Here is a 13,945-nt window from a genome sequence, read left to right as displayed (position 1 = left end):
AAATTCAGGGATTGCATAACGAGCGGCATCTAAATACAAGATTCCCTGGGGACTTAAACAAACCTCTCCAATATGCCGAAAAAATATCAACGGAACAGTCAAATGAAAACAACAAAAAATTGGCACGTGTCCAAGTGGCATAACGGTTCCCGGTCTCTGGGGCTGGAGTTCGATACCGGGCCGGTCCCAGGAGCCTCCTACAACTGACAGGCGCTCGCACGTGCCGCTTTATTGACGTTCAGAGATAATCTAATTTTGTGTAACCTTCATTTAAGATTAACAGTACACGTGAATGTTTGTGGCTACAGAGTGCTTAGTGCGAGTTTTTTAACGTTCTCGATATCGTGAAAGTTAACTCAAATTTGTATGAACTTCGAACGTTTTTTTTATTTTTTTTTATTGCTTAGATGGGTGAACGAGCTCACAGCCCACCTGGTGTTAAGTGGTTACTGAAACCTATAGACATCTACAACGTAAATGCGCCACCCACTTTGAGATAAAAGTTCTAAGGTCTCAGTATAGTTATAACGGCTGCCCCACCCTTCAAACCGAAACGCATTACTGCTTCACGGCAGAAATGGGCAGGGTGGTGGTTTCTACCCGTGCGGACTCACAAGAGGTCCTACCACCAGTAAAAAAACCTACCTACGTTGGCCGCTAGGGGCGCTGTTCCAACTGCATACTAATTTGAGTTAACTTTTACGCTATCGAGAGCGTTAAGAAACTCGCACTAAGCACACAATTGTACGTTTTATTGTATGTATGGATATATTTAACTTTTTCAAAACTTTAAGGATTTTGATGTTAACTCACAATGCAATAGTTTATATTATTATAATTTTTTCCTACCTATGCTGATAGCCTTGAGAGGCTATTTCAGCTTCACCCTAACACGTGTGGGTGAGCTCACGGGGCTCAAACCGGAGTGTTGCTAACACTGACCCTAGCAAGAGCAGTGCTTCGCAGAATCTACCACCGGATCGGAAACGCGACCCACTGAGAAGATCCGGCGAGAAACTCAGTGGGCTTTTATATTATACATTAACACATTTTCTATGAATCATAATATAATACGATTTACATGTGACAGACGACATGCCCATGTCAGTTAAATTAGTCCTTTGAAGGATTATATTGAATCAGTGTAATCCACTCAACTATTACCTAAATTTTTTTTATTGCTTAGATGGGTGGACGAGCTCACAGCCCACCTGGTGTTAAGTGGTTACTGGAGCCCATAGACATCTACAACGTAGACGCGCCACCCACCTTGAGATACAAGTTCTAAAGTCTCAGTATAGTTACAACGGCTGCCCCACCCTTCAAACCGAAACGCATTATTGCTTCACGGCAGAAATAGGCAGGGCGGTGGTACCTATCCGCGCGGACTCACAAGTGGTCCTACCACCAGTATTACCTAAATGGATAACACCTGCCTATTTCTGCCACATAGTAATCAAGTCTACAACCGTTATTAAAATTCCTACCTTATACTTTAAAATCTAAGGTATTAATTTGTCATACACATGGGATCCGGTAACAACTTGACATATAATGAAAAAAAAAACTTCAAATTCGAACCCGAGCCATACTTATCTAGAGCTCCACACAAACACCATAATGACAGAGCCAGTGGCCATGCTAAACGTCACCTGCCATTAAATCGAGCGCGCATCATTGACAAAACACAAATTGAATCCGACCCCTTGTTTAGGGGGTCACCCCTTCGACTCCCCGGTCGAGATATATTCAATAAATATTGTTCACAGCGAATCGAGTTAAGGGACTAAAAAAAAAAACAGCACATGCGACAAGCATGATCAAAGAGGTATGCTTTTTGATGAAAACAAAACATGGGTCTTAACGCTAAGCGCGTGGTTCACTTTTGCAGAATACTTTCCGCGATTTATTTCATTTCTTAGTATTCACGATTTACCTGATTTTACTGGTGGTAGGACCTCTTGTGAATCCGCGCGGGTGGGTACCACCACCCTGTCTATTTCTGCCGTGAAGCAGTAATACGTTTCAGTTTGAAAGGTGGGGCAGCCGTTGTAACTATACTTGAGACGTTAGAACTTATATCTCAAGGTGGGTGGCACATTTACGTTGTGGATGTCTATGGGCTCCAGTAACCACTTAACACCAGGCGGGCTGTGAGCTCGTCAACCCATTTAAACAATAAAAAAAACCTACAACTCGTTCATAAATCAAAGCCTTCATTTTCCACTAAAGATTGTTTTCAAAGTTATATACATTGGCAGATCTGATACCCCCAAAAGGAATGACAAAGTGGAGATCTCGACTGGACAAGAGTAACTATACCTCTTTGAACCTCACCAATGACTCAAGAAGTGGGGCACTTCTAACATAGCAATCCATCCACTAACATAGCAATGTTCTTTCACCGTAGGTGTCAACAAGATATACTTGAGATTTTATCATCTCAAGTTGAGTAGCGCATTTACGTTGTAGATGTCTATGGACTCTGGTAACCACTTAACACCAGGTGGCCTGTGAGCTCGTCCAACCATCTAAGCAATAAAAAAATCCATCGCCAATATCATTATCACTGTCAACAAATTAACAACAGACCAATAATTCCACCAACCAATAATTCCACCACGCGACCAAAATCCTCAAGCGTACCTCAATACCATCCAGTATCAAAATCGGGATGTGGTTTTTTTTCCTATTCCTAAGAAACGAATGCTGGATGTAATGTACAAATATTACTGCATAGACTCATAGATATATACTCTGAGATATATCAAGAACTAAGGACCCACATAATGATTCATGACATCACTTTTATTAAGATGGGGGCACCTCTCTACTTCTCCTCATAAAGACGTATTTTTGAAACATTAATTGCTACATCATTCAAGTCGCTATGTCTAAGGACTAGCTGATCAAAAAAATATTTTACAACAAATCCGTTATACTCAAAAATGATTATTTTCCGTTCTTTTTGTCTATATTTAAAAATCTACAGTTAAACAATCAAGGAATTCCTTCATCAGTTAGCAGTTTTCGTCGTTCCATTCAATTTTAAAACATATATTTTCAATGTTTGATGATAAAAAAATATTTGCTTTTGAACAACGATTAAAGAGAACAGTTTGACAATGAATTAGAAATGTCGTTCTAAAATTGTTGTTTGAGGTGCGGCGGTAGTGTTAGCGGAATTCGGCCAAAAAATAAGATAATTTTTTTTTATTCTATCTTTTAAAAATTTCAGTTTGCAAAGTGAAAAATTCGGTGTTTAATATTACTTTTTTTAAAAATGGAAGGCTAAATTAATAAAATGTACATATATTAACAATAATAGAAACAGCCGAAGATCGTACGCGGTGGAGCTGGATGATAAAATTACACTAAACACCAGGTGGCTTGAGGCTAGAAAACAAAATACCACAACATGAACATCGCATATTTATCAATTCTTTTATTTAAAATAATTTACAAAAAAAAATCTCTCAACAGACTATACTATTTTTTTTATATACGTACTTACTTATATTACTGTATAGTAATAATTTATTTAGTATTTATCGGAAGGCGGAGAACCGTTTATTGTGGCGAACTATAGGAGAGACCTATATCCAACAGTGGAGATATACAGGCTCAGCCCATAGACACATCCCACTGAGTTTCTCGCCGGATCTTCTCATTGGGTCGCGTTTCCGATCCGGGGGTAGATTCTGCGAAGCACTGCTCTTGCTAGGACCAGTGTTAGCAACACTCCCGGTTTGAGCCCCGTGAGCTCACCTACACATCAAGAAGAAGCTGAAATAGCCTCTCAAGGCTGTCAGCATAGGTAGGAAAAAAAATACAGGCCGATGATGAATCGTTTATTTCGCGAAACCGCTCCGCTTATGAGGCCTGCGGAACTCGGACCGCACGACGAGGGCTCGATCACGCCACGGGATACGCACATTTTAATTTACGGAATCAACGTCGACTTTTTAATTTCTATATAGCTGGGCGGAGCCAGCGCGGGCGACATGCTGTCTAATTATAATCGACTCATTGGCTCGATGCCAAATTAATGGGGAGGAAGACATTGTAATTCACAAATTAATTTAGCTGAAACGTTTACGACACGACGGACCGGCAATTATAGAGACGTCTTATGTCAATATAAAAATGTCATGATAAGGCAAACGAGTCTAGCTGGTATGGCCTTAGCTCGTAAATAACTAAATCGGAATTAGATCCACCTTGTGGTTTCTTCATTCGAAATAACTAATTGTAGGTTGTTTATTTAATTACAAGGCTAAGTATGTTAAACTGTCCAAGAAGTCGTCGAGGCCTAAAGGATAAGACGTCCGGTGCATTCGTATGTAGCGATGCACCGGTGTTCGAATCCCGCAGGCGGGTACCAATTTTTCTAATGAAATACGTACTCAACAAACGTTCACGATTGACTTCCACGGTGAAGGAATAGCATCGTGTAATAAAAATCAAACCCGCAAAATTATAATTTGCGTAATTACTGGTGGTAGGACCTCTTGTGAGTCCGTGCGGGTAGGTACCACCACCCTGCCTAATTCTACCGTAAAGCAGTAATGCGTTTCGGTTTGAAGGGAAGGGCAGCCGTTGTAACTATACTTGAGACCTTAGAAGTTATATCTCAAGCTGGGTGGCGCATTTACGTTGTAGATGTCTATGGGTTCCAGTAACCGCTTAACACCAGGTGGCCTGTGAGCTCGTCCACCCATCTAAGCAATAAAAATAAATAAAAAATAAATATGTAAAGCACTTCAAGTCGATTTTAAACATCATCATTAGCAACATATTTAAGTCACAACCAAGAGTCTGCGATATGCGGTCCTTGGGCTCAATAATAACTATTAAGTATGATCAGAAACCGTTTGCCGTGCGTGTGAGTTTTCTCGTGATCATCTGATGCTGCGATACGTCTCAAGCCACAATCTAACGAAATTAGCTATTCTTCTAATTGCTGTAGCGCTTGCGAGTAATTACCGAATTCCGTACACATTACTATTTAGGGCAATCATAAACATACTTTTTTCTAGTATGACAACACTTTAATATGTGGCAACACTAGTCGATGTTGTTTTAAAAAAAAAACTGGTCGTACTTAACATATGTGTTGTATTGTGTATCAAGAGAAATAAAAGGCCTTCTTTCTAAATCAAGTTTCATTGAAGCTAGAAAGCCACCCAACACAAAATAAAATCCGCTGCCCGAAGCAATGAAAACACAAATACCCTCCCACCCACAGACGTAAAGCCAAAATCTCAACTGCATTGTATGAATACAGCTGAGATACTGGGAGATTATGGTAGGTACTCTTTACTGGTGGTAGGACCTCTTGTGAGTCCGCACGGGTAGGTACCACCGCCCCGCCCATTTCTGCCGTGAAGCAGTAATGCGTTTCGGTTTGAAAAGTGGGACAGCCGTTGTAACTATAGTGAGACCTTAGAACTTATATATCTCAAGGTGTGTGGCGCATTTACGTTGTAGATGTCTATAGGCTCCAATAACCACTTAACCCCAGGTGGGCTGTGAGCTCGTCCACACAGCTAAGAAAAATAAACTAAAAAGAAGGTACAAATTAATAAAAAAAATGAAATTTTAGATTTGTATGACTTCCATTGCTATCTTTCGTTCTAATTAAAGCAATCACGTCAATTACCTACTCAATCGATATTCACTAGCATCCACTCGGCGATGGAAAGCGTCGAAAGCCACTCAATACGCAATCAAACTCTCGATATTACAAGCACTAGACACAATGACACTCCAAAGTAATTCAACACTAGACCTTTTATTGTTCATTTAATGTTTTACCTTTGGTAAGTCGAAATACATTTTCTCAAATTATAATCTCGGATGTGACAATTTGAATGAATGCTATGTGCAATCAAAAATGAAGTCGTCGTGGCCTAAAGGATAAGACGCCCGGTGAATTCGTATCGAGCGATCTGATTGAGTTCCGACCCGGTGTTCGAATCCCATAGTCAGGTACCAATTTTTCTGATCAAATACGTAATTAGCAAATACTCATGAATGACTTCCACGGTAAAGGAACAACATCGTATAATATAACTATAACGAAAATTATAATTTGCGTAATTACTGGTGGTAGGACGTCTTGTGAGGTCACCCGCATAGATACCACAACCCTGCCTATTTCTGCCATGAAGCAGTAATGCGTTTCGATTTGAAGGCTGGGGCAGCTGTTGTACTATATTGAGACTCTAGGACTCGTATCTCAAGGTGGGTGACGTCATTTACTTTCATCCAAACATCTAAGCAATGAAAAATGGGAGGTACCCGGTTCCAGCCTATTTCTGCCGCAATGTTGTCGTGCTTTTCCATTTATAAGAAACAACGCTCCAAGCAAGACACTGAGAATCACGTCAGACGCTGAGAAGACAACAAGAGTCTAGAACACGACCGATTGGAAACGATAAAGCGATAGTTTCAATGACATGTATTAATTACTCTCGTCAGAGCATGAGCGCGTGTGACTCTTATGAGATTGAATCGATAATCACATGTAATCCACTGAATATCGATGTCGACTCGCCCCTACAAGCCAATACGACATAGAGTTGCTGAGACGTAATTGTGAAGAAGTGGCAATCCAATTTTTATTTCATTTTATATGCATACCAAGTTTCATAGTGTTCATTTCCAAGAAGACATCCTTTTTTTAATCACGTGGCACCAGCGAAGGGCTCTTTTTTTTTGTAAAACAAAATATATTAAAATCAATGCCCGTTTTACGACTTGGTTATAATATTTAAATGCAAACATAGTAATACGCTTATTTGGTAATTTTCTAAATAAAAATCATCTATTCGCACAATTTAATTACGCGATAGTTTAATTTATGGTGATAGGACCTGTTGTGAGTCCGCACGGGTAGGTACCACCGCCCCGCCTATTTCTGCCGTGAAGCAGTAATGCGTTTCGGTTTGAAGGGTGGGGCAGCCGTTGTAACTATACTGTGACCTTACAACATATCTCAAGGTGGGTGGCGCATTTACGTTGTAGATGTCTATGGGCTCCAGTAACCACTTAACATCAGGTGGGCTGTGAGCTCGTCCACCCATTTAAGCAATAAAAAAATATATATATTGAAACCATATTTATCAACTTTTAATTGGGTAAAGTGCTTAATAATCGACTCATTGCAATCGCGTATGACACGATCTATCATAAATATTTAACAATTTTTGTAGGCAGCGGCTTGGCTCTGCCCCTGGCATTGCTGAAGTCTATGGGCGATGGTAACCACTCACTATCAGGCAGGCTGTATACTCGTCTTGTAGGCACAAGGGCAATAAAAAAATAAAAATAAAAACAATTAAAAATGTCGTATCTTAACATTATTGAGTCTACATCGAACTGGGTAGCGCAGGGGACATATGGACACAATAGTCGGGCGACGCGTTCATCACACATGCTCATTGTGCGACAACTAAGCAAACGGAAATTCACATTGATTTTCATTCGGTTTGAAATACCAAAAGTTCCACCAGCCACGACGGTCAGGTCATAGTGAAGGAATATTCTCGATGGATACTCGAGCACAAAAGACATATCATCATTCATTATCCTGCCCTTCTCCCAGTCACAATGGGACTGGGTCGCCGCAACATGTTTTCTCCTTCCATACTCTTCTATCATATACCATTTATTCGCTCACTCCCCTCTTACACATATCGTCTTTCACGCAATTCATCCATTTCTTCTTAGGTCGATCTCTTCCTCTATATCCTTCCACATTCATAGTTAACATTCTCTTACCCGAACAGCGAGCACAAAAGACAATAAACCTATAAACATTCCAACACGTAACAAAATGCGGACTTAGTAATTTTAAAGTAGACTGATTCTCAACTCTGCCAATGCCAGTGCCAAGCTCGGAAGAGAAGAGGGTTGAATTGGAGTTCAACCTTTCCACCGTAAGACGGTCAACGCCGAATGTCTGGCGGCGGTTAATTAGCCAGACCCAGTAAGGCTTTAAGGGCCAAGAAATAAATCTCTTCCAAAAGAACTGCCGTGGAAGGACGCGGTACCCCACCACGTGTATTTTCCCAAGAAAGCCTCATGAGGCCACGACCCTGAGCATTGAGGATTATCGACGCAAAGAGGAGGATTCTAAGCGGTCCTATCAACAAGTACACAAGAAAGGACAAAGAATGACGACGTCTCGTGAAACGCACCAACACCCAGACTGATGACCACTACCAATCACCAAGAGTGCAAAGGACTAAGAAGATAAAATGGAAATGGGTACTTAAAAACTGACATTTGATTGAAATAAGACAGCTCAGACAAAAGATACGAAACTGAAGTTCATTCATTTTAGGTGGGTCATTAAATTTCACTACAGTGGAAAGGCTAGAGCACCAATAGGAGGAGGGTAAAATTTTGGACTGACGACACTCTAACATGAAGTACCAAATAAAGTAAGTTTCAAACGCAAACGCATCGGGAACATCGACACGATCTTATCTATACCTAGTCAGGTCATAAATTCTGTCACATTTTTAATGTAAAATAATTGAAACAAGTTTATTCATTATGTAACCATTCATATACCAAAATGAACTTAACAAAACATAGATTCTTATGACACTAAAGTTTATTCAAAATGACCTCCGTGATTTTGAATACAGGCCTTCAATCTGCGCGGCCAGTCGTCTATCGCAGCACGAACGAGGTCCATGTCAATATCGGCGGCTGCCTTAATCAAGGATGTCTTGAGTGACTCCAAATTGGGATGAGGCTTTGAGCACGCCTTTTCCTCCAAGTGTTGCCATATCTTGTAATCTAACGGATTCAAATCTGGACTGGAGGAGGGCCAGTCTTCGTGCCGGATAAAGTCGATTTCACGCGCCGCCAGCCAGTCTTGTGTGCTCTTCGCTCTATGAGCTGGCGCCGAATCTTGTTGGAATACCCAGTGCCTGTTATTGAACATGGTATGAGAAACAGGTTCCACAAGGTTCGTCAGGACTGTATTTTGATACACAACTGCATTCGTTTTTACACCTTTCTCACAAAAATGTACCTCTGTTAAGCCCCAATAAGAAACTCCCAACCATACCATGAGCGAGGATGGAAAATGACCTCGGTGGACACGCGGAATACGGTTGCTCGCTTCTTCACTACTGTGTGCGTACACCTTATCATTTTGTTTGTTGTAGCTCTCTTCTACGGTAAAAAATTTTTCATCCGAAAAAAGAATTTCCCGATATTTTTTTCCCGCGTACCGCTTCAACAAAGCGCGGCATCTCTTCAGTCTCAAGTCCATTAGACGAGCATTCAAACGATGTCCTGTTTTTCTTCGATATGCCCGGAGCCCTAAGTCTTCATTTAACACCCTTTTCACCGTGGTTCTGCTTAACCCCATCTGCAGGGCCAACAGTTTCTGCTTACGTTTGGGATTTATTTGAACTCGCGCCTTCACAGCTTTTATCACTGCTGGAGTCCTAACAGACCGAGGGCGACCACTTCTTGACCTGTCATCTACACTAGAGTCTTCATTGTATCGTTTGATGGTACGATAAACGAATCTTTTGGTTACATTCAAATTTTTCAGTAGGTATGTTAAAAATTAGAATTGGCGCGTAACCGCAACGATGCAACGCAATAACTGCAACACGGTCTTCTTTAAGCGTCCACTCCATATTTAAAAATGAGTAAAATTCTAAAAATTATAAATTTTTATTTTCATGAACAATTCGAAATTCGAATTCAATAAACTTTTTTGTGGCCAGCATTCTAAAAGAAAAGTTTTTACTGTGTGACAATACTTATGACCTGACTAGTTATATTAATACGTGTAGCAAAAACTTTGTATCCCTTTTTACGAAAATTGCGCGGACGGAGGAGTATGAAAATTCCCACACTTATAGAGAATATAGAGAAGGAGTGCCGAATGCAATTATTTTTTTTTTTTTTTTTTAATAAAAGATACATTAAATCAATAAAAAAAAGATTACACACACTACCATGTATTTGACACAGCACATACCTACCCTTCGTTTATTGTCAAACTTCTGTTATTGCTTAAAGTGTGTGGTCAAACTGAGAAAAGACATAAGAAAAGATGAATATTGTTTGTCTATAGTGTAGTCTTGGCGAAATCAGTCGAATTCCGACTACCGGGGGAACACTAGTAGAAACATTAATAACACACAATGGGTTCCTTGTTAAAAGTTTGACATGCACTGATTTTTTTTCACGCCAACATTACGACTGTACAATACCACGGAACTAATAATAGTTCATTGTTTTGACATTTGATTCGCGTTTCGCTGCACTTCAATATGCGCAATAGTTAGGAAAACATTGGCACATGGCATAATGAACACTGTAGACACGTGAGCACTCAGCTGTGAGCACCCCACGGACACAGCCCACTGAGTTTCTCGCCGGATCTTCCCAATGGGCCGCGATTCCGAGCCGGTGGTAGATTCAGCGAAGCACTGCTCTTGTTTGGGCAGATGTGAGCATAGTATCTCAGACTGAGCCCCGTTAACTCACCAGCTCGGCAAAATCTGAATAGCCCCTCGAGTTCACTGGTATTTAGGTAGAAAAAGCATACTGTGAACAAACTTGTTTCCACAGGCGATAGTACGTATTGCCAAAGTAGGAGTATAGCCAACGATATGTTTTTATCGTGTTTGTCTTCCAGTTTTGAAGATGGACAGCAGTTGCTGAACTTCATTGAGATATTTAGATGGGTGGACAAGCTCACCCCCCACCTGGTGTTAAGTGGTTACCGGAGCCCATAGACATCTACAGCGTAAATGCCGCCACCTACCTTGAGATATAAGATTTCAGTATAGTTACAACGGCTGCCCCACCCTTCAAACCGAAACACATTTCTGCTTCACGGCAGAAACAGGCGGGGTGGTGGTACCTACCCGTGCGGACTCACAAGAGGTCCTACCACCAGCTTAAAAGAAAAAGAACTAGAGGAAGAGTTTATAATACTTTGGAGTGGATATGGTAATCTGCTCCACTTACCTGATGATGGTGTGGGCTCTGCTCCTCAAGGTCGCCAGCAGCCGTGCATCATCGAATCCTCGTCGCTCCACAAATAGCCTCGTCGCGCACAGCACGGAGTCCAGTCCGATTGAAAGACAATCCGACACCTGCTTCGCTAACTCCAACTCCTTATGATCTGCTTCTAGATCTTTCTCCTGTTGAGGGAAAGAAAATCTTATTTTTTTACACTTTGAATGTAATTTTTATAATCGTAATAACTTCAATGATATTTATTTGTAACTAGCTGACCCGGCAGACTTCGTAGTGCCTCAATCGATGAATAAAAGACCTGAACTTTTGTATAAAACAAACTTAAAACAAACAAAAGGAATCCGTCCGACGGGAGACACATCAAAGGAAAAACAAAATTGCTATTTTTATTAAATTCCGAACATTTTCATATTTATCTATCTTTTAAAACTTATCTGGACTTCCACAAATAATTAAAGACCAAAATTAGCCAAATCGGTCCAGCCGTGCTCGAGTTTTAGCGAGACTAACGAACAGCAATTCATTTTTATATATAAAGATAGATAGATAGATACATAGATAGATAATTTATTTCATTTTGCAGTTGAAGCAACAGGGTACCTATTCCGTAAATATTTGTATTATAAAATAACATATATATATATAGTTTAATAACACGAGTAAAGTCGCGTGCGTTTGTACGTCGTTTACGATCCGACTACATCACATAGAAACGAAATAGGGCCGGTCCATTAGACGCGTGCCGCGTTCACATTCAACTTTATCACTTGACAAGCGTTCGACGGAACAAAAATAAACTTAACACATAATACAACTACTAGATGATGACCGAGCTTTGCTCTTCTTTTTTTTTGATAACGCCATCTTGTTGTGTCTTTAAAGCGGATAGCTGCCCTCAATTAAGAAAAATAGTATTATTATTCGCCAATAGATGTCAGGAAGAGTTGATTATTGAAAACACGAATAAAACAACATTTTCTGAAAATAAATCGTAGCTAGATCGATTTATCGCCCCCTACTAAATTTTATGAAAATCGTTGGAGCCGTTTCCGAGATTTACACACATATATCTACAAGAATTGCTCGTTTAAAGGCGTAAGATAAGATTAACAATGAACCAATAATATAATTTCGTACATTAATAAATAATAGTTTAAAAAAAAACTAACAAAATACGCTTTTATAGAAAATCTAACTAAAAATTGAAAATAATTTTTAATAAATTTGAATTAAAAATAATTAGTGTAAGAAAAAAATGATTTTATTGTAAAAAAGCTTGGGGTGCTTTTCAGGATATTGTTAAAATAGCCCTTCTAATCATATCTGTTCATAAAATATTTATAAATACTGATACCATGCCATGCCATGCTACTGATACAATAAAATCATTTTTTCTTTCACTATTTTTAATGCAAATTTATTAAAATTTATTTTCTATCTTTTTGTTGGATTTTCTATAGAAGCGTATTTTGTCAGTTTTTTTAAATTATTATTTATTTTTGATTTTTTAGTTGAATTTCAATTTTTTCAATTTTTTTTTTTTAGTATTGAATAATCATCGGTCCTTAATAATACCACATTTCGAATTAATCCGACGTTTTGAAGGGGGTCAAAATCATGTTCAAAGATTCCGTTACAAACATACATACCTACGTCTGAAGCTAATAAAAGCGTATTAAAAAGCAAAATACGCTATTACGATCCTTAGGATGACATTTTTAGCAGTTAATACTTTCAAATAGAAAAAAAATCGGAATTCAAAGAGGGTCATTGTTTTGAGGTCGACTGTTAAATATCAGGTTCTGCGGGCAGGTTTAATTAAATTAAATTTCAGTTTTAAGCATGAGGCTTAAATGTCAATGCGAGTGGAAAAACGAATGAACGAAGCTGCTATTGTAATTCTGGCCTTAAGTCGTCCCGATATTCACCTTGTGACGGTTTTTTTAATTATTAAAGTATTACTGGTGGCCCGGAGGTCTTCCCAGTTTGACCAGGATATGTGGGCGAGTAGTCTCAGCCAGAAGGAGTGGGATTTGCTAACAGAGACTCGAGCGCCTCCAAAGGAGACCTAACAACTCAAGAGCAGCTGCTTCGCGAATGATCTACTATCGGATCGGAATCGCGACCCGTTGAGAAGATCCCGCGACGAACCTTCTGACGTCTACGGGTTCATAAAGTTGTAACACTCCAATTCTTCGTAATTACAAAATGTATAAAATTATTATTGTAATTGTTAATTATTATTGGAATAGGATGGATGATGCAGCATATCCGTGCGAGTTCATAAAACGCCTTAAAGCCAATAATTACCTACGTAAAGCTTATTTCACTGGTGGTAGGACCTCTTGTGAGTCCGCGCGGGTAGGTACCACCACCCTGCCCATTTCTGCCGTGAAGCAGTAATGCGTTTCGGTTTGAAGGGTGGGGCAGTCGTTGTAAGTATACTTGAGACCTTAGAACTTATATCTCAAGGTGGATGGCGCATTTACGTCGTAGATGTCTATGGGCTCCAGCAACCACATAACACCAGGTGGGCTGTGAGCTCGTCTACCCATCTAAGCAATAAAAACTCTCTCTCTCTCTCTCTCTCTCTAATTGTACTGTTTTGCTGGTCGATATCCATGTATTAAATTTAAAAAATATATATACAGATAATGTTAATGAAATCTGTATGCAAAATAAGGAAGTTATTCGAATGAACATAAAACGAAAAGCAATATAAATTTTATCGCCTCCTTTATTATCCTTCATAATATAGATTGTAAGATACTTACCTACGACAGGGAATCGAACCAACTAAAGTATCCTTAATAAAACAAGTCGTCTTTTCTTTTCTTTTTTTTTATTGCTTAGATGTGTGGACGAGCTCACAGCCCACCTGATGTTAAGTGGTTACTGGAGCCCATAGACATCTACA

At 39.6% G+C, this 13,945-nt stretch overlaps 1 protein-coding gene across 2 annotated transcripts in view; it reads right to left on the bottom strand.

The window, feature by feature from the left end:
* LOC101746699 (S phase cyclin A-associated protein in the endoplasmic reticulum) overlaps nt 1–13,945 on the bottom strand; it is an 88,223-nt gene that overhangs the window by 48,035 nt on the left and 26,243 nt on the right. For both annotated transcript variants that reach the window (XM_021346760.3, XM_004924325.5), the window contains one exon: nt 11,017–11,192. In XM_021346760.3, coding sequence (XP_021202435.2) covers nt 11,017–11,192 — 176 coding nt within the window. The remainder of the gene's footprint in view (nt 1–11,016; nt 11,193–13,945) is intronic.

Source organism: Bombyx mori, chromosome 28 (assembly GCF_030269925.1).
Source record: "Bombyx mori chromosome 28, ASM3026992v2".
Taxonomy (NCBI): domain Eukaryota; kingdom Metazoa; phylum Arthropoda; class Insecta; order Lepidoptera; family Bombycidae; genus Bombyx; species Bombyx mori.
This window is presented reverse-complemented; position numbering and strand designations above follow the sequence as displayed.